Raw genomic sequence first — 21,739 nt, 5'->3', positions numbered from 1 at the left:
TGGGACTTGCCTGGGTAGAAGCTCAGTGCTGATATCACCATGTGGGGCCCATGTGGGAAATACCACTCCCAAAGGGCCCGGTTGTGGTGATTCCACCCTTGAGGTGCTAGGCTGAGGTGTTGGTGAGCGTTGTAGGGCAAGACATCGGCGAGCAGGTGGCGAGCGTGTAGGAGAGATGGCTCTTCAGTGTTTATTTTGCTGATGACTGCCAGCTCCACGCTCACCTGCTTGGTGTACTGGGTCATCTATCTCCTCCTCCTCAGTGAACTTGTCACTGTCAAAGGCCCTTCTCTTCTGCGGAGTTTGAGAACCTTCTTTGACGTCTGAGAGCAGCTAGGGGTCGAAGGGCAAGAGAGGTCGCTCTCCACATGGTAGCTTCTCTCCTCTGAGGACATGCTCTCACTAAGTGTCCATGAGGACGCAGTGTCGTCCAAAGCATGACCATTTGCACTATCACTTAGCCCTTTTCCTGGTACTAAGGGTAGAACTTTCGCAGGGGTCAATGAGGCGATCCGTCCTTGATGCGGTGTTGCGGAAACAGACGATAATGAAGAAGACATGGCTCCTCCCGCTACCAGTGCTGTGTACAGACTGAACCGTGCATCCGCAGGGAACCTGGGGGTCCTACCTACCCGGTGGGTATCATAAAAAATGGTCGCGAGTTCATAGGGTGGCGGGAAGGTGAGTGTGGTATACGCTGTCAGCTGGCAGTGCTCCGCACTCTGAATCGTGACGGCTATACACGTCAACCGGCAGTTAGGGGTTAAATTACTTTATTGCTGCCTGAGGAGCTTAGGGTTCCATGGCTAGGTTACTCACCCCAAACATTTAAGTCAAGAGTGATACCATTGCTTTTCCTCCTAGTGGCATTATATGAATATTTAATCCCAGCTGCCCCTCATATTTAAACCTTTATGAGTCATATCTGGTTAGAGGGCTGTCACCAACAGGGTGAGGTTGAGAACCAAGGAAATGATAGGAAGGGAGCAAGAGGTTTTAGGAAGGGGAGAAAGTGTGTAGACCAGATCTTTCCAAGATGTGTAATAGAACAGAGTTTAGAGAAAAGAAAGAACCTGTATGCTGCCATTTTGGATATAAAGAAAGCATTTTGCAGAATAGACAAATTAGGAATGTGGAAGGTGCTGAAACAGTATGGAGTAGATTGGATATTGTTAAAGAGTATGTATGATTCAGCATTGTATGTTAAGAGGAGCTAACTGAATTCTTTTATTTGAATGTTGATTGAAACAGATGTGTCATGTTTCCTTGGTTGTTTATAATTTCAAAATTTGTGAACTGTATTGCAGAAACATGGCTGTGTGAGGTTAAGGAAAATTCACTTAAGGGAAGAGAGTGACGGAAGAACTTTGTTGTACAGTATTTTGGAGGGTATGGTCGTTAGTATTGATATCCAGAGGACCATACGTAAATGAAAGTGTGTTGCTGCTAACACTGTCATACGAGAGTGAAACCTGGACAGTGAATGACAGAGGACTTTCTAGGTTACAGACTCTAGAACTGCAGGCACAAATAGGGTGGATGTTGTAAGTTATAGAGAAATACATAAGTGCATTATTTTGGAATTGAAAAAGAGTGATACAAGTCAGATGCAAAGTTCCTATACTGGTCCTGTAAGAAGAAATGCATTGGGATAAAGTGGATATATTCTGAAAATCTTTATAAATAAGATGCCTTGTAAAATGCTTGCAAGTGAGAGTGATTGAATACTGTTGGAAGAGGCAGATGATGATGATTGTGAATGTCAGGGGTAGGGCTGCGAGAGGCAGATTGAAAAAGTCCTGGAATGAGGTCGTGTGACCTCAAGGATTAGGGACTGAAGAGGGAGGTATCCAGTGATTGAGCTTTGTGGAGAGCCACCATGAGGTGACAAAAGCTAATGCATGCAAGCATGTTGGAGCCTTGATAAACAATACAATGATATGAATGAGGCAGACCTGTTATACAGCAGTATGGAAGAAGAGAGTGAACTATTACATTATTGGAATTATGAAGAGGAAGAGAAGTGTCTTGAAAGAGTGAGAGATGTATCTAAGAACAAAGAATCCTTGAGATGTGTTGTCATATCCATACTTTGTCAGAGTGTTCCCAGAAGAGAGCAAGACATAGAGGTGGTGGTGATGATGATCACCCAGTAAATGAAAAATCCTTACAGACTACAATTCAATTTTCGTATGCCATGAACAGCATGTGAGCCATGTGGAGGATAACTGTGCCTTACATTTCAGTTTGACATGCCACGAGCAGTATTTGAGTTCTGTGGAGAGTACCTGAGCCTTGATGTACCCGGTTTGGCAGAACGCCGTCCTTCTCTTGTGGTAGGGGATACTGTGGAAGCCCACCCTCCACATGACTCTTATTCAACCTCAACCCATACTACAGTTTACCAGGGATACATACATCAGGTTCTGCAGTCTAAGGTGTGCTTTTGAATAGGCTGAAATGTAACTAAAGGAAATTTCGCATATTAATATCACATCCTGACAGTTGTATCATTATATCTCCCAAGCTGAATATTACAGGAGTTAAAGAATAGGTTTTAGGATAAATTATTGTTTATGGAATCATTGTTGTGAAAGAATGTAGAGCTGGGTGAAGACTTGAATGAATATATAGGTGCACAATCCTTTTGGGATAAGGAGTGCATGGTGATGTAAGATATGGTATTATTAATGCTGAAGAATAGAGAATCCTCAAGCTCAGTATTGCAGTAAATATGATCATATTCAGCTCAGTGTTTGCAAATGAAACTATTTATATATGAATCTTGTGATTCTGTAAGCTATATTGATTATCTTCTGGTTAGGAACTCAGAATGGAAGCATGCAAAGGATCTTTTATGTGATTTAGTGGGGGAAGTGTGCCTCATAACACAGTGTGTGATACTTTCCTGAAATAAATCTGGGAAAAGAGAAGGGTATGAAGGAATTTGGGAAAAAAAGGAAAGGAGCAATTTTCATGGCCGAAAATCCATTTTTGATTTACAAGGAGCTAGTTTTGCAGGCACGTGAGGATGTGGAATGAAACTACTTACAGCACCACACAGGCATTGAAAGTGTTGATGAGGAGGATCATCATACTCAGAGAACCATAGAGTGGATGTAATACCACTTGCCTTCAGTTGAGAAGCTCTATGGGTTTATCAGTTATGGCTTGTTTGACATTACTCCACGGATAACCTCAGTTATATTGCTTCATGAAGTATGATGACCATCCCCCAGAGTCATCACCACGTGGTCAACCAGGTTTCTGATCAGATAAAACAAAACTAAATGAAACAAAAGCAAAATGAATGATATGTAGGAAAGGAGAGCACAAATGGTCCTGAACACTAACACAGAACTCTGAGCATTTGAACACAAGACGAACTCTATAGGAGCATTATCTATCTCTCTATCTATCTGTCTATAGTCAGATGCCATAATCCTGAAAGGGGTGGCCGTTTGTCTTTGAGTTAGATGTTTCATGGGAAGGGGCACAAATCCTCCGCAAACCCACTTGTTGACATGTAGGGAACATATATAGGTTGGTTATTTGGTTACCACCCACCATTGTAAATGGTTTTCTAGTTTACAGGAAACAGTTTATTTTGTCACTCAGTGTAAAGCCACCTGAAAAGGAAGGAAGCATATTGAAAAGTGACAAGAAAAGTGGGAGAAATGGAAAGAGCACAGAGCAGACACAGAAAAAGAATGATAAAGGTGAAGGAAGAATTTGGCAGCACTACACCAAGTGAGTGGATGATGGTCACCACCACCTACCACCACAGGAAGATAAAAATAAGCTAAAGTAGGGAGAGGTGACAGCTCTAGGGTTACTGCCTTACTGAAAGAGAAGGGTTCCCAGCATGTCTCACAAGAGAAACATGTAATATGAAACTCAGATGAATATTTACGAGAGAAGATGTTGATGACCCTTGGGGATGAGTATATCTATCTGTCTATCTATATATATCTATATATCTATCTATATATATATATATATATATATATATATATATATATATATATATATATACTGTATATATATATATATATATATATATATATATATATATATATATATATATATATATGTATATATATATATATATAAATATATTATATATATAGATAGATAGATGGATAGATAGATAGATAGATAGATATATAGATAGATAGATAGATAGATATCATCATCATCATCATCTTCATCATCATCATCATCCAGTCCTACATTGCCCCATGAGGAGCGTAGGAACCCGGGGCTAAGCAGTTGGTCCCAACATATAAGATGAGAGTGACCAGCCTCACTCATCCCTGAGTGGCCTTACATGAGCAATCAACCCCAACCATCCCTTGGATATAAACCTTCACCGGCTCAATCTGATTGGAGCACAATAATTACTCACTAAACCACCAGGCGCCAAAATTTGGTTATATGGTTGCCACCCAGTGTAGTAAATGGTTTCCTGGTGTACAGGAAACATTTGGCTTGTCACTCAGTGTAGAGTCACCCACAGGCACAAGGAAGAGGAAAGAATGAAGGAAAGAAAGACAGAAGAGGAAGTGTAAAGTTACCCATAGGCAGAAGGACAAGGAAAGAATGAAGTAAAGGAAGACAGAAGAGGATGGAAGGAAAGAAGGATGGAAGAGAGGAAAGGGCAGACACCCAAGAGCAGCACTACATCGAGTGAGTGGATAGTGAGCACCCCAACCTACCACATATATATATATAGAGAGAGAGAGAGAGAGAGAGAGAGATTATATATACATATATATATATATATATATATATATAGTTTTTGCTGTGTCCCCTTCTTCAGTAAGGGCTAAGGTGTTACCCCTGGATAGAGGACTATGGTCCTTGAAGCGTGTAATGCTTTATGACTAGATGCCCCTCCTGATGTCTACAATTGACCCTTGAGTGGACTAGAACCTCCGACCCTTCAATCAGAACGCTCTTACCCATTGAGCCATGGCTGCTACAATACATATACTGTATATACTGTATGTGTATATATATATATCTATATCCGTCCATCCATCCATCATCCAATCCTACATTACCCCATGAGGAGCATGGTAGCCCAGATATATATATATATATACAGTATATATATATCTGTCTGTCTATCTATCTATCTATCGCCAGACGCCACAATCCCGTTTGGGGTGGCCACAAATAAAACGCCTACACATCGCCTTGTACCCCGCCATTTCACTGCCCTGCTCCCAACTTACACCCCCCCCTCTCTCATATACCTCTCCACTCCATCCCTCCATCTCATCCTCGGCCTCCCTCTCCCTCTTCCCCCCTCCACCTCACTCACATACACTCTCTTCGTCAGTCTTTCACCCTCCATCCTCTCCACATGGCCAAACCACCTCAGTGTGTTCCTCATAACGCTTCCTATCACATCCACATCCACACCACAACACTCCTTTATATCCTCATTCGTCAGCCTGTCTCTCCATGTGACTCCACAGTCTATATATATATATATATATATATATATATATATACATTACATATATATATATATATATATATATATATATATATATATACATTACATATATATATTATACTGTATATACAGTAATCCCTTTAAGACCCGGATGTCCAAGTCCCGGGCATTTTGGGCTTGGGTCTTTGGACACTAAAAATGGCCAAAAAAGCGTAAAAATGAAAAAAAAAAAAAAGGGGCCTATATGTGTTCATTCCTACTTTAAAATTGCCGCGCAGTGACAGACAGCTGTGTTCTCGCGCGTAGTAGAGCACCCCTCCTTCCTCCCCTCCCCAGTTCCCTCCTAACTACCATCGTGACTACTCGCTTGTCGCCATGGCTGTCCCACGTTCTTGTTTTTGTGAATAAACTGTAATAGCTTGCCACTAGACCACATGGGAATTCACAGTGTTGTGCAGTGTTAGGAAATTGGAATTCAGAGTGCAAAGGATTAAGTGCAGAGCTCAACACTGACATATCACAACTGGCGTGGCACAAGTAAGAACAGAATGTGCAGTGTTAAACAATTATAATTCACAGTGCAAAGGATTCAGTGCAACACAACACTGGATTACTGTAAGTGCTTCAAGAGCACTTTCACCACTGTCAGAGCCTTAGGAGAGGCAGGTTAATCTTCGTGACGGCCACAGACGTGTTGTAAGTACCCTGTACACTGCCTAATACATTTCATACTCATTTCTAATTCCCCATTCTCTTGTTCCTTTTCATTTGTTTCATGCTTTCTGTCCCTTATTTGTGAATAGGGTCTTAAATAGGTGCTGTGCTTGTCCAGTAGGGAGTTATTTGGGTGGTTTTCAATGTTAGGTTGGGTTTGGGTCCATAAGTACCTGTCTATGGGGCATTTTCCCAAGTCCCGGACAAACCAAGTCCCAGAGATGCATTTGGCTCTATTACATCGGATCTTGGAGAGTTTACTGTGTAAAAATGGTAGATTACTAGTGGAGAAGGGAGAAAAAGCGAGCATATCGAGAGAACACTTTAAGGAATTGTTGAACATAGAGGATGTAAGTAATGCAAGTATAAGTGGCTGGGGAATGACTGGAAGAAGGAGGGAGGTGAGATGACAGGAAGAAATCAGTAGGATAGAAGTTGTGGAAGCAACGAAGAAAGTTAAATTGGGCAAAGCCCCAGGAATTGATGCAGTGTGTGGTGAAATGCTGAGGCATGCAGGAGAGATAGTAGTAGAATGGATGTGGAAGGTGTGCAGATTGGCTTGGGAGGAAGGTAGAGTTCCGGAGGATTGGAAGTCTGGTATAATTATTCCCTTGTACAAAGGAAAAGGGGAAAAGAAATGTGTGGTAAACATAGGGGCATTTGTCTTCCTAGTATAATAGGAAAAGTGTATGGTAGGATACTAATTGACAGAGTTTGAGAAAGAACAGAGGAATTAGTTGGAGAAGAACAGGGAGGCTTTAGGAAGGGAAGAGGTTGTGTAGATCAGAGGTTAATTCTTAGATCTTTAGTGGAAAAGTATCTAGAGATGGGAAAGAAGTTCTATGCGGCTTTCATGGAATTGGAGAAAGCATATGACAGGGTGGATAGACAAGGATTGTGGAAAGTATTAAGAATATATGGAGTAGATGGGAAGTTGTTGAATTCTGTGAAGAGTATGTATGATGGTGCTAAGGCTGCAGTGCGTGTGGATGGTGAACTGAGTGAATTTTTCTCTTTTTGAAGGTTGGGTTGAAACAGGGATGTGTCATGTCTCCATGGTTGTTCAATCTGTTCATGGATGGGGTAATAAAAGAGGTACAAGGTAGGGTAGTGGATGTTGGAGTGGCCCTGATGAGAGAGGATAGTGTTGGGAAACTCCCTGTACTGTTGTTTGCAGATGATACTGTGTTGTTGAGTGAAGACGAAGGGGAGCTGCAAGGCTTGGTGGATGAGTTTGGGAGAGTTTGTAAGAAACGGAGTCTAAAGGTGAATGTAGGGAAGAGTAAAGTAATGGTCTTTGAAAGAAGTTAAGTCAGTGAATGTACAGTGAGGTTGGATGGTGAGGAATTGGAAAATGTGAGTAAGTTTAAGTACTTGAGTAGTGTGATGAGTAAGGATGGAGGTTTGGAGGGTGAAGTGCTTGAAAGGGTACAGCAGGGAAGAAAGGTTGCTGGTTCCTTGAAAGCAGTGATAAGAAGCAGGGAACTGAGCATCGAAGTGAAAAAGTTACCACATGACAGTATTGTGATACCAACTCTAACGTATGGAAGTGAAGTGTGGACATTGTTGGACGGGCATAAGTCAAGAGTGAGAGCAGTGGAAATGAGTTATTTAAGAGGAGTCTGTGGAGTCCCATGGAGAGACAGGCTGACAAATGAGGATATAAAGGAGCGTTGTGATGTGGATGTGGATGTGATAAGGAGCGTTAGGAGGAATACACTGAGGTGGTTTGGCCATGTGGAGAGGATGGAGGGTGAAAAACTGACAAAGAGTGTATGTGAGTGAGGTGGAGGGGGGGAGAGGGAGGGGGAGGCCGAGGATGAGATGGAGGGATGGGGTGGAGAGGTATATGAGAGAGGGGGGTGTGAGTTGGGAGCAGGGCAGTGATATGGTGGGGGACACCTTCCCTTCCTAAAGCCTCCCTGTTCTTCTCCAACTAATTCCTCTGTTCTTTCCCTAACTCTGTCAATAAGTATCCTACCATACACTTTTCCTATTATACTGAGAAGACAAATGCCCCTATGATTACCACACACTTCTTTTTCCCCTTTCCCTTTGTGCAAGGGAATAATAATACCTGACTTCCAATCCTCTGGAACTCTACCTTCCTCCCAGGCCAATCTGCACATCTTCCACAATCATTCTACTACTATCTCTCCCCTATGCTTCAACATTTCACCACACACTCCATCAATTCCTGGGGCTTTCCCCAATTTAACTTTCTTCATTGCTTCCACAACTTCTATCCAACTGATTTCTTCCTGTCTTCTCACCTCCTTCCTTCTCCCAGCCACTTATACTCGCATCACTTCCATCCTTTATGTTCAACAATTCCGTAAAGTGTTCTCTCCATGTGCTCACTTTTTCTCCCTTCTCCACTAGCAATCTACCATTTTTATCTTTCACTCCCCTGCTAAATTCACTTCCACCCTGTCTTACTCTCTTCACCTCTTTCCAGAACATATTCTTACAGTTCCTCCACTTTACACTCAAAATAATTATAATAATAATAATAATAATAATAATACAGTAATAAGTTAATTCGGTTATGCAACCAAGGATAGCCCAATAAGGCCTCTGCAGTGTATTTTCATTGGGGCCCTTCTTATTACCCTATCCACTTGCTCAAGGGTGATAGTAACCACCTGCTTCGTCAGTGAACCTTTTCACATCTCGAGCACGGCATGAACCTCCTTCTTAACAGATGTCAGATGAGAATGTTACTACTGAGCTAGTGAGTAGCTGACATTGGGCCAGAGCAACCAACAATACCGCATCAACACAGGCAAACATCCCCATGTTAGTAAACTCCCAGAAGCTGTTAGGAGCGACTGTGAAATCCAAAGATGCTTTTGGTTCAGGCCTGACTGAAAGGTTAGGGGCAGCTGTGAAAATGGCCCCCTTGCTTCCACAAGTAGCTGGTGTAGAATGGGCGGAAGTCATTGCACATCAGTTAGCTTTATCAGGGTAACATGAGATAGGGAAATTACCCTCAACTTCTTATAATCATCACACCCATTTTGCACTGAGCTGCTGCCAAAGGACTTCAGTAAAGAAAGGTACCAGTTGTTAATTCTTTGGTCGTTGAAGCAAGAGGAAGGGACACTTTGTGTGAGAACACTGTCCACTTAGTGTTCAAGTATTACAGTGTATTTTGCTAATATTTTTCTGACTGGAAATAAGGAATGATGTTTTTTTCACAAAGAATGCTGTGACATTTAATAACCGGAAGTAAAGTGTGCAGTGTTTAGGATTCACTTTTTAAGAGTTATGTTTATACTTTACATTTTGATACATGCATCAGTCGTCACTTTTCATCATCTCCACCAGGTACTACTCAAGTTCCATCCAGGGTTTCACAACCAGTATCATGGTGAAGATTACGCAGTTCGCTTCAACTTTAATCGCACTTCACTGCGTCGCTGCCACTCTGCACTAAACTTTGCCATGTCACAACTTGGTCCAGATGTCTTGTTCCCTGTTAAACTGAAATTCCAGCTACCTCAGGTCTGTTATGTCGATTCTGAAGCCCCAGTGCCACCAAGAGCAGGGAAGGACATTAAGTGCAGAAATGTGAAATTAAGCCAGATAAATGAACATAAGGAAGCATCAGATGAAAATAAAATTTTGAGTTTAGATTGTAATTCAGATCATAATAGTAGATTTAAAAGTAGACTATTAAGAAATGATCCGAAGTGTGAAAAAAACTTAGTAAGGAAGCCTGAATCAGTGCCAGAAACAAATAATATTTTAGAAGTTTATCAGAATGATGACAGAAGACAAGGCAGTATGCATGTTGAAAAAGATGTGGATATTGAACATATACTCAGCAAGAGAAAATTCCAAAGAAACACTGATAGCCTCTCAAATAACAATGAAAAAATTCTCATTCATGCCAGTGTGGGAACAAACTCATGCAAACAGCCATTGCAAAAGCACAAGCAAAATTCAACACCTCCAAGAATTCCAGTGGTGACAAGGTTGTTTGGTGTCCAATCCTCTATTTCTTGTGCCAGTTCTGTATGCATGAGTGATGAGGAAACAGAGAGAAGCCAAAATCAGACTTCCTTTCTTGTGAATCCTATAATAAAAACTTGCAACAAAGAGAATTTGAAAAAGGAGAATTCAGAACTGAAGCATTTGCCTGTGGAAACCATTAAGATTAAAAAGTGCAGCTCAATCACATTAGATACTAAAGTCAGAAATGATGGCAGTAATTTGGATAATGAGAATAATTTGAAGCAATTATTGAAAGTGAATAAGATCTTAACCACTCCTTTAGAGGTGACTAATAGCAAGACAGATACATTGATAAATAACTGCACAGACAAATGCAGTGCTCACCAAAGTGTGAATTTCAGTGGCACAAAACTCTTCGTTCCTAGGTCTCTGGAACTTGCTTGCTATAGAAAAGTAGCTACAAAAGAAGTGGAACTTAAAGAGAAGCGAGGCATTACCACATCAGAAAGAAAGAAGATAAAAAAACAGCAAGAATTCATTGAAAACAATGATGGTAAACTAGAAATCAGTGGTCAGATGAGGAACCCTGTTTCAGTAGTTCAGGAAAAGAAAAAACGGGATATCATGTGCCATAGAAAAGAAGCAAAGAACAGATATGTTATTCCAGTTCTACCAGTACATCATAATCAGGAAAGAGGTAAGATTGTTTACTGAGAAAGTAAGAATGTGGTGTAGTTTTATATCTTGAAAGTTACAGTACTGTTTCATCATGTTACCATCATCATCATAGATTCATGTGGGATGTGGGGGATTAGGAGAAATAGAAGCTCAAGATTGCTTCCTTTCCCATCTCTGTTGTAGGGGATAGCTACCAGAACATTAAGGTTGATGCAGCAGATACAGTTATTCCTTCATGTTGTACTGTACCTTAAAGGCAAATAGGTAGCTTCATTGTCAGACCAGCAGACATATGATTTAAAGATTGGACATCAAAATGTTTCTCAGGGTAACTATGTTGGGACTTCCCTGGTTTCCTTATATCTTTCCAAAACCAGCTTGGTGAGGTTTGCTTTTCCTCCTCCTGCAAGTAATGTCTGTCCAAAACAAGCATGGTGAGGTTTGATTTTACAGGTACCAAACCCTGTGGGAAACTTAGGTGCATAACTTTTAGCATATCTAGATTTTACTAGATGCCTAATATGCAACTAAGAGAGGGTATTAAAATCCATCCATCCATCCATCATCCAGTCCTATGTTGCCCCATGAGGAGCAGAGGAGCCCGGGGTTAGGCAAGTTGATTCTGACGTTTAAGATAAGAGTGACCAGCCTCACTCATCCCTGAGTGATATTATGTGAGCAGTAAACCCCAACCACTCCTTGGAGGGTATTGAAACACATATATAATTATATACCATACCATAATCAAATACCCTCTCTAAAAATTATGCATATTGATTGGACATTTGTTCCCCTATCCGTACCTTACTCAGTCCTAGGGTTGGAAAACAGGTATGGATGATGATGATGATGATGATGACATAGCTGCATAAACAGTAGTAAAGTTGTGTTGTCAGGCATTCCCAGCTTTGTAGGCATGCTGCTGGAGAGAGAGAGAGAGAGAGAGAGAGGGAGAGAGAGAAAGAGAGAGATTTCTTCATAACTTGTATGATACAGTTGTTAATGTTCCTTGACAATGCAAAATTTAGTACCATGTGCATCTAAAGAAATGGTAATGAAGCTGTAAATGAGAGAGAGATAATGTATACATAAGCAATTAGACATTTAACTACAAATCCTGACTTATTGCAGCTTTTAAGTCCAGACCTACCCTCCCAGTTCTTACGTTCTTCAACAAAACTCTTAACCGAGAACAAAGGTTAGCAGTGCGAAGAATCTTACAGGGAACCACTCGTCCACTGCCTTACGTTATCTTTGGACCTCCAGGAACTGGCAAGACTGTTACATTAGTCGAGGCCACATTACAGATACTCACCCTCATGCCGGATAGTAGGTAGGTAGTACTTTTAGCTGCAGTGTCATGTCAACAGTGGTTTTCAGATAGCATAATTTTGTATACTGGGTATTTGTTGCAGTTGAAAGAGAAGGAGAGAGAGAGAGAGAGAGAGAAACATATTCTTCGCTATATGTTTGGGAAGTGTATCTGCACACAGAGATAGCCTGATTATCCAGGTTACATGATTGAAGGGTTGTCCAAATAGTCCGAAATCACAATTAATCCAGTGGAAACAAAACACAAGTACTGTTAAACTGATTTATTCACCGGTAAATGTAGCTACACTTTAACCCCTAAACCGCGGGGTTGTTTTGGCGTGACTTGCGTGTCTCGCGGGCATATTCACATTCCGACAGACTCTCTAAAAATATTTGCCAAAAATCAGTTATTAGTCCTAGAATATTAAAATTACATACGTATATGGCACATACCTTCAGCTTTCTCCTGGGATGTTTGTTGAGCCTTCGTCGAGTACCATAGGACTTGTGGAGACCTCTGAAGTTGGTTAACGAAGTCTCCACTTTACACTTCCCGACAACCCGTAGTATGATTATCACAGCCTGATATTATCACTAGAAACACTATTCTATGATTTTCAAATAGTTTGGAATCCATACTCCAAAAAAAAAAAAAAACTGTGACATCAATGAAAATTATGAGCGTGTTATGACCTTCCCACTTGCTCTCGTTCACCGCTGGTGTTCTGTCATTTATTATTAAAAAAACATTTACACTTTATATTTCAGTTGCTATATAACACTTATATACTGTATATCTGCAGTCTTTATCCATAAGTTTCCTTCAGTAATAGTAGTTTATTGTCACTAGGCATTCAGTTTCTCTTTCAGTAGAATACGTAGCATTCACTTTCACGTCCTGTATACTAGCGTTGAGAGCGAATCTGTCACTTTCACTTCCACTTTCATAATTCATTGTATTCATACATGCTAGAGTGAAACTTTCACTTTCATTACTCCTAGTATAAATACTCGTATTCTTATATTACTACTCATTTACATTTCTATTTACATCCTCTATTTTATTTACATTATTTACATTTCTATTTTATTTACACTATGTTATGCACTGTCACTTGCAGTAACTTATAAAACTGTTTTCCACTGTTCTGTTATATTTACATTCATTGCTTTCACTTGCTGTTTACACATTATTTACATTTCCACTTTCACTGTTTTACTCACCAGAAAGATCGTAGTCACTGTCCATCATTTTCATTGATAAATTAGCCAGTTCACATTCCACAGCAGTCACTTAGCCCTTTACCCCTTTCCACACGAGGTTTAGTAGGGGGTAGAGGTCACAGGGCCCTTTGCATGGGGCTAAAAAGTGGCGGAATTGGACAGGCGCGAATCCGACATGGTTTCACCTTGAAAGACGACAGTAAACTGAATATAGTGTGGTGGCCTAAGGGGAGTACAATGCTGCCAGTGTCAGCATGGTGACAGCTGCTAATATATATGCTATGAAATGATTGGCAGGAAATCTAGACAATACATAATAAATTAGGTAGTTCCAGGTGAATGTAAATATCACTTGGGCTTCTCCCTTCCTTTCTTTTATATATTTTTATTACGAGAATAGATTATGCGGCATATTTCAAGGGGAAATAAACGGCGAAAATTAGCGAACGAGTGCACATGAGGTGTTGTCAGGTGATAATTAGCCAATTCCAGGTGCATGGCACTATCACTTACCGTATTTCTTTTTTGTATATATTATTAGGTATAAGAACAGGGCATAGGGCTTATTTCAATGGATGAAATCAGTGGCATATTCCAGGGAGGATTTACTTAGCGCAGCACTGCCGGTCAGATGAGAGAAGGTAATGGAGGGGAGGTAGAGAGGGGCTAAATTGTCAACAATGGATGGTAGTACAGATGAGATTAGAAGTGCTGACTAGTGTTGGACATTGGCAGTACTGATAGATGATACAAGGCACCACTTGAAAGCCCGGGCGAATTCAAAATAACACAGAATCACAAAAGTGACGCCCCGCGGTATGATTCCTTGCTCCAAGCGTCACGAAAGTGATGCCCCGAGGTTAAGGGGTTAAGCAGCAGAAAGACCTTTCCAATTCATTTCGTGTTCCTCCAGCTTGTTTCTGTATTTTTTTTATTATTTTCAGTTTAGTAAATTACTTTTTCTTGCTGGAAAATTTCCTCCCTGTAGCAGTAGTAGCAGTAGTTGTTCCCTTGTCAGTCTGGCAGAACAGCCCCGAGTCCCTAAGGAAGGCCACGGCTGAGACCGGGCTTTCCCACAGAGCTCTCAAGGAGTGTATGTTGTGTTTTTGGCATAGGTAATTGTGTGCAATGCAGTCTTCCATAATGTGCTTAATAGTATGGGGTGCTGTGTTACATCCTGGACAGGCATCAGCAACGGAGTCATCCAGCCTCTTCTGGTAACTTAAGAGCGCTGGATGATGTCCACATCTCAGCCTGGCCAGGTGGACCATGTCCTCACGAGGGAGATAAGATTCAGAAGGGTGGATGTCAGGAGGCCGTGCATGCAGCTGTGTGTTGTCTTTAAGTGACTGAATGGAGCGGCGAGTGATTTGAGTATGGATGTGTCTCTGGAAGCTGGTCTGAGGCAGGCCAGGGGGGAGAGATGACAGTATTTGTGCATAATATTGTGTGCTGGGTTTTGTTTTGATGTTCCTTGGTGTGTGTGGATGTGCTGCCATGTAGTGTAGTGGATGTTGTGGGTTTCTGGAGGCTACAGTGAGAATTTGGGTACCTCTCATGTCTAGATGATCCTTGACTTTGAGGACTTTGGTTTCTTGATGTAGGTGGTCTGTGGGTGTAATAGCTGTGCAGCCTGTGATTATTTTTAGGGCCTTGTTCTGTATGGTCTGTAGAGTGTTGTTGTGTGTTTTAGTGAGGTTAAAAGCCCAAGCAGGGTTTGCATAATTCATCACTGAACGTATATATTGTTTGTATACTGTGATGGTGGTTTCTTTGTTGTGTCCAAATGTTGTATGGGCCCGTGACCTCAAGGCATTAAGTCTTGGTGTTAATTTATCTTTAATGTTTGTGATGTGTTGTTTAAATGACACTGATGTATTATATGTTACACCAAGGATTTTCAGTGTGTGTGTGTGTGTGTGTGTGTGTGTGTGTGTGTGTGTGTGTGTGTGTGTGTGTGTGTGTGTGTGTGGTAGGGGAGTGTTGTTTATGGTGAGGTGTGGAATGTGACTGTATTCTGCTGTCCAGTTTGTGAGAAGGGTCACTGGGCTATTTTGAGCCTGTTTGTGGTGAACCATTCTTGTAGTGTGTTGAGGTAAGGTTGGAGAATGTGTGCAGCTGTGTGTGCATTTTGGTGTGTACATGTAAGTGTTATGTTGTTTGCATAAGAAGCTATGTGTATCTGTGGTGTGTGGGGTGTGGGTATGTCGTGCATGTATAGGTTAAAGAGTGTAGGGGACAAAACAGACCCTCCCTGTTATTATCGGCACGTTCCTTAAGCTGTACCTTCAGTTTCCAGCGCAGTGGAAGAAACTCAGCAAAGTCATAGGTGGATTTCGTTTCTCAATTTCCCAGCTGGAGGTTAGGTTAAATTATTAGGTACAGTTAAGCTAGGTTAGGCCAGCTTTAGTGAAACGCTTATGTTAGAAGAGTCCCTTCCATCATTTCATTAATGAATCAAATAAGAGTTGTCACAGCAGAACTAAAATCAATGGGGAAAAAAATTTAACAAGAAATGTTTATTTACCAACCCAGAAATAATCAGAAAAATATAACAGTATTAGGAAGAACTGATTTGGTAAGGTGCTCTTACTGCTTAAGGTAAAACTTATGTTTAGCCCCCACAATGGCCATGAGTTCAGAAATTTGCATGCTTCAGTGGCTGACCTTGGGACCATTTTTTTTTTTTTTTTTTTTTTTTTTTTTTACAGATATGAAAAGACTCGTCTGGAGCACTTTCCCCCTCCCCCCCAAACCCATCTTGTGATTTGCTTTGCTTTGTCAAAGAACTAATAAAATTACGACATGTTACAGTAACACGTAAACATATCACCGAAAACATCTGGGATGAAGTCACCTCCTGACTGTGTGGGATGGTAGAGTAAGGTTGTGTAAACATACCAGTGACCTTCGTTCCCTTCCCATAACTGTTTGCAGTTTTTTATAGCTCACCCTAACTCAGCCTTAGACACCGGTACAGTAAAGTGTAGTCTGAGGCCGGCAGCAACGAAGGGATTAATGGAGTACATTATTGTTTGTATCAGTACTCACACTTTCACACATACACATAAGAACGAACAAAAGAATGAGCAATTAATGCGCACTTAATTTTAAGGAACAGAAATAATTGTATGCATAGTCGGTCCGAAATGTGTTGGGAAGCGCGATATCGAACAAAGAATGTGGAACTGAATGCTAACTTACAAGAACTAATGGGATGAAAGAGTAATTTTTTTCTGATTAGCAGACGTTTTTGTTCCATTTCGTTCCCTAAAATTGTGAAACTCATAAATTTTCGTCTAGGCATACAGCCTAAAGACTTTACCAAGTCAGTTCATATTCCTCTAGGTTGTTTTCTGTATTTTTCTGACGATTTTGAGGAGGGTACATTACATTCCCTTGTGAAAGATTTCCTCCCTTATTATCATCACGTTCCTTAAGCTGTACCTACGATTGTTTCCGGCATAATGGAAGAAACTAACTCAGCGTAGTCAAAGGTGCGTTTCATTTCTCAATTCCCGAACTGGAGCCCTGGTTAGATTAGGTCAGGTTAGGTTAAATTATTAGGCAGTTAAGCTAGGTTAGGTTAGGTTAGATTATCAGTCGCCACACCAAATTTCACCCCACCACCCTTGTGATCGAGTTGTGTGCAGGAGGTGTGGGTGGGGGGGTAGATTCACACCCTTTTACCCGTGGCTCACTTGCTAACACTTGGATGCCTGTTCTGGAGCTATCGTATGGATAATGTTAAGTATTCCTGTACCACTGAACCATTTGGTCACGGCCCAGATATACCAAAACCTGGATAATCCGAACCTGGATAATCAAGTTTTCACTGTATTTGATCATAGTATGTAGTAATTGAATGTATATCAGTCAGTTTATAAATGGATTCATTGGAGATGTATTTTCTGAAGAGAAAAGTAAAGTGTGGAAGTGAGTCATTACAGTATTTGTAAGCCTGTCACAGTGTAGTGCCTAATAGGTTCAACTCTTTTCTTGGAATTGCCATGTTTTGGGATGTATTTTGTTCAGAAGAAAAAATTAATATTGATAGACTGCTGTTGGCAGGGGTCCTAACATTCCATGGACCTGCTCTTGGTACTCAACTGTGATCAGACAATCCCATGCATTGATTAGTATCCTGGTGCTTGTTGATTGTCTGCTGTTTGTTTTCATCTTCTGAATGCTGTGTTTATTAATGGGCATTTTTTGGGCATTTTAGCATGTGTGTGCTTTCATTTCTCCCACAGGTTTCTGAAACAGGCACAAATGCAAGAACAAGGCTAGAACTGGACTTGGGGTAAGTAGGTCCTGAGCCAGGCTTAAGACATCCCTACAAAAAAATAATATGGAAAATGAAGACTTTAGCCACTCACAAGCCATGTCAAGGCTCTCAAACTCATGCTGCCTCTAACTGGGCTTGAGCAGGACATGAGTGTTGTGAACCTAGTAGCACTGGATTTTTAGAAAACAAGTATTTGATATCTGTACAAAATATTTGGCCATCAGGAATATGCAGTACATAGCCCATGCACTGTTCAGATTTTATAAATTTACTGCAATAATTTTCGCACCTTATGATAACATTACTTTTTTGAGTTGACGTCACTCATACTTTGCATTACATGTTGGCATCAGTATTATGAGGGCAACTAGGCTATGAATTATGAAATTACTTTCTTGTGCACGGTTCTGTGTGATTACAGTATTATTAACATGTAGCCTGTTATACAGCTTTTGTATTGTCCAGTATATATAGTTTGTAATTTGAGGATAAAAGATACCTGTACCCTATTATTGAAAATTCTTTGTAGTTCATCACCACTTGCAAAATTGTATGTAGGCTGGCTTACATTTGTAAACTGATTCAAAATTCTCGTAGCCTTTTGAACGCGTTATAATTTATGCCTTGTTCTGCCCTCTTTTTCTTTTCTTTTCACCCACCACAATTTGGTGTTAATTTACTGAGTTTAATGGAACCAGCAGTTATGAAGAGCATTGCAAATGTTGTATTGATATTTTCTTTATTTCAGGATCCTTATAGTAACACCTTCAAACAGTGCATCTGACTTGGTTGCAGAACGTCTGATAACATCAGGGAACCTTGGCCCCACAGATTTGCTACGCCTCAATGCTTATCAGGTCTGATTGCTGGTAACTTCACACTCTGTAAATTCTGTTGCAACACTCATGTGAGCAGTAGCCTGGAGGTATAATGTTTTACTCAGCATGTCTGTGTTTACCTAGTTGTAAATCAGCTGCATTATACAAACGTGGGTTATGCTTATTTTGTCTTCTTTCCATATCATCTTGTATTCAGCCTAGTTTTAAACATAAAGATGTTCTTTGTTCATATTGTTAAGTGTGGCTGATAAAATTTCTTGTATTCATATGAGTTATTCAGAGCATTTATTACCTGTCCCCTACCCGGACAGGCCCAGGGATGGGTATTGTTTTCTCTCAGTTTATCTGTCTGTCTGTCTGTTTGTTTGTTTGTGTGTTTGTTTGTCATGTGTGTGTGTGTGTGTCTGTCTTTAACTTTATGCGAAAACTACTAGTGCGATTTTGACTCAAAGTACAGGGATGATAGGCTATGACTTTCTGATCACCTGATTAAATTTGGGCCAATCTGGGCCAAGGCCTAGGCTGTAGGCCTCCAAAATGTATGTTAAAAAAAATCGACATAACTCCTTTCAAATTCATCATATCGACGTGAAACCAAAACCTAACGGTGCATCTTTCAAATCTGCATCCTACATCATGCCTCATTATATCAGGGGGATCACCCCTCAGTTAGTGGTAGGGGGGTAATTGTCAGGTGGATCGGGCCTAAAATTTCAAATGGGCATAAAATCGTCAATTTTCACCCGATTTACTCCAAATTTGCCATGTGAGATCTTTGACTAGATATCCTGTTGTGTTATATGTCAACACTAAAATGACAACCAGGGACGGGTTTGCTGTACCTTGGCACCACTTCTTGTTATTTACTTGTAACATCATGCTTAGCCCTTGTGTGAATAGAGAAGAGTTTTATAAATATCCAAACCGTGGGAAAGAGTGGCTGACTTATTGCATGTTGTTGCTTGTTGGAGTGTTATATCATGAGGAGAAATTTACCAGTAAGAGTTTTCCATCACTGTGACTGCTATGTAGTTCTCAGCCTTACAGATGCTTAAGCTAATGGACTCATCAGTTTTAGAATCTTCCATACCCCTTAGTGTTGCAATTAGAACTACCTTCCTGTATTTGCCAGTGTCAATTTCAGCCTTATTGATGAGATGCTGTTTTGCCTTTTGTGCTTCTGGTAGGTTATATAATGGCCGGGGTGTCTGTTTTCAGGTTGAGTTAGTGACAAGTTTTAACTGAGGGGTTGTGTGCTCTGATTTGGGACTTTGTATATACGATTTTGTAGTGAATATCTGCCACGTGAGTAAATGTTTAGTAATTAAGAGCATCATCACATGATCTGCATATTAGGTTGTACTTCATAATATTAAAATTATTTGATCTATAAGAATTGCTGATTTTGAGTCACTCTTGTTATTCCTGCTGATGTCATCCATTCTATTCAAGTGTCAAGAGTGTGTATCATTTTTTTTTTTTTTTTTTTTTTTTAATAGAACAGAGGAAAGAAAAAGAAATGAATTTGAAAAAATAATCCATACAGCAGATTACTGGTGTCCTCTGTTCATAAAATACCTGTATCAGTTAGACTTGAACAGCTGTGGGTTGAAGTTTGGTGGGAAACAACTCTGGGGAAGCAAGTTAATTTTATAGTTTTTGTTGTGCCCACCAGTGGTTTAGCAATGTTTCAGTGTTCTAGTTTACCTTTATTAGTAATGTTTGAAACCTTAGGATCATATCTGCAGGTCTTAGTTTGTTGAACCTGTTTGATTCAGTTCTTTTAACTTAATGTTAGTGTTAAGTAAAATTTTTTTAATTGCCTGTTTCATTCCCACTGTTTATTGTTGCTATTTCCTTAGACTTTATTAATATTTTCTCCCTTTTTGAGCTTACAACATGGTTTGGTTAATCCCCCCTTTGACTCTATGCGCACTTTTCCTTAATCTACACGCAGTCAGATAGGCCTGTGGCCCCCAGCTTACCATAACGAAGTGGCAACCTCCTGCCAGGATGGTCAGTACTAGGTTTTGTAGAATTATGCATGTTTGTGTAAACTGTCATATTCCCAGAGTGCTTTACATTTATTTGTTGGAGTGCAAAGCTTTAGCTGTCATGGAGTACATTACCTCCAACTCTGCCACTATCCCTCTCCATACTGTTTCGGAGGAGGATACCCATCCTCATGTAAATTTCTCACCTGTGCTTGAGGGTGTTGTAAAGTTGGAGCTTCATTCCACTTGACATAGTCTAGAAGATAGGTGTTCCCCTTTCCCTAATACTGTACATATTTCCAGGATGTCAGGGTTGAGCAAGCTAAGTGGGAACATGAGGCTCAGATAGAGTGGATGAAGTTAGAGTTAAACATAGGAAAGTTAGAGCAGCAGAAGCTAGGGCAGTAGACAAAGTTAGAGCAGGCCAGGGAACAGACAAAGATAAAACAGGCAAAGTTAGAGCAATAGACAAAGTTAAAACAAATGAATCTTTACCTTGAGTACCATATGAGATCCTTAGAAGGCCAGACAAATTCTTCCCATTCTTTCTTAGGTTTCATTCCTATTGATCCCACTAAATTAGTAACTCCTCTTGATGAGACACTTGTTTTGGAGCTCTTCTCACGCATCAAAAAAATTTTCTGTTGGGAATAAGTGGCCTATAAGACCAATGGCCTACTCTAGTTCGTACTGTACTTAAAGGCAAGACTCTTAGAGTATTTCTATCTATCTATCTATCTATAGCCCGACGCCCTAATCCCGCAAAGGGTGGCCGCAGACAAAACGCCTCCAAGTCTCTCTGTCACCCACCATTTGACTCCCCTCCCCCCAACTCACCCCCCCCTCCCTCATATACCTCTCAACTCATCCCTCCACCTCATCCTCGGTCTACCCCTCCCTCTCCCTCCCTCCACCTCATCCTCGGTCTACCCCTCCCTCTCCCTCCCTCCACCTCACCTACATACACCCTCTTAGTCAGTCTTTCATTCTCCATTCCCTCCACATGTCCAAACCACCTCAGTGTATTTCTCCTAATCTTTTCAACCACATCCACATCTACCTCACAACGTTCCTTCACTTCTTCATTCGTATTTGAAAGTTTAAATTTTGAAGAGTGCTTAGATTATGAAATTTTGAAGAGTTCAGTTTTATATGCTTGTGAACTAAGACCTGACACATACTGTCAGCGGTTTAGGAATGCTAAGAAGCTCCTTCAGGAGTCTTATTTAGAATTTGCTGGATATGTGACTGGCACCTTCCA

The 21,739-nt window shown here is 40.7% G+C and overlaps 1 protein-coding gene across 1 annotated transcript in view; it reads left to right on the top strand.

The window, feature by feature from the left end:
* LOC145401238 (RNA helicase Mov10l1-like) overlaps positions 1-21,739 on the top strand; it is a 217,717-nt gene that overhangs the window by 57,679 nt on the left and 138,299 nt on the right. The window contains exons 6-10 of the mRNA XM_080273572.1: positions 2,247-2,438; positions 9,512-9,744; positions 10,567-10,838; positions 11,951-12,152; positions 18,394-18,502. Coding sequence (XP_080129698.1) covers positions 2,247-2,438; positions 9,512-9,744; positions 10,567-10,838; positions 11,951-12,152; positions 18,394-18,502 — 1,008 coding nt within the window. The remainder of the gene's footprint in view (positions 1-2,246; positions 2,439-9,511; positions 9,745-10,566; positions 10,839-11,950; positions 12,153-18,393; positions 18,503-21,739) is intronic.

Source organism: Coenobita brevimanus, chromosome 6 (genome assembly GCF_032717465.1).
Source record: "Coenobita brevimanus isolate Jiangsu-jjx chromosome 6, ASM3271746v2, whole genome shotgun sequence".
NCBI classification, from domain to species: domain Eukaryota; kingdom Metazoa; phylum Arthropoda; class Malacostraca; order Decapoda; family Coenobitidae; genus Coenobita; species Coenobita brevimanus.
The sequence above is the reverse complement of the archived record's forward strand: the minus strand, read 5'-3'. Positions and strand labels throughout refer to the sequence as shown.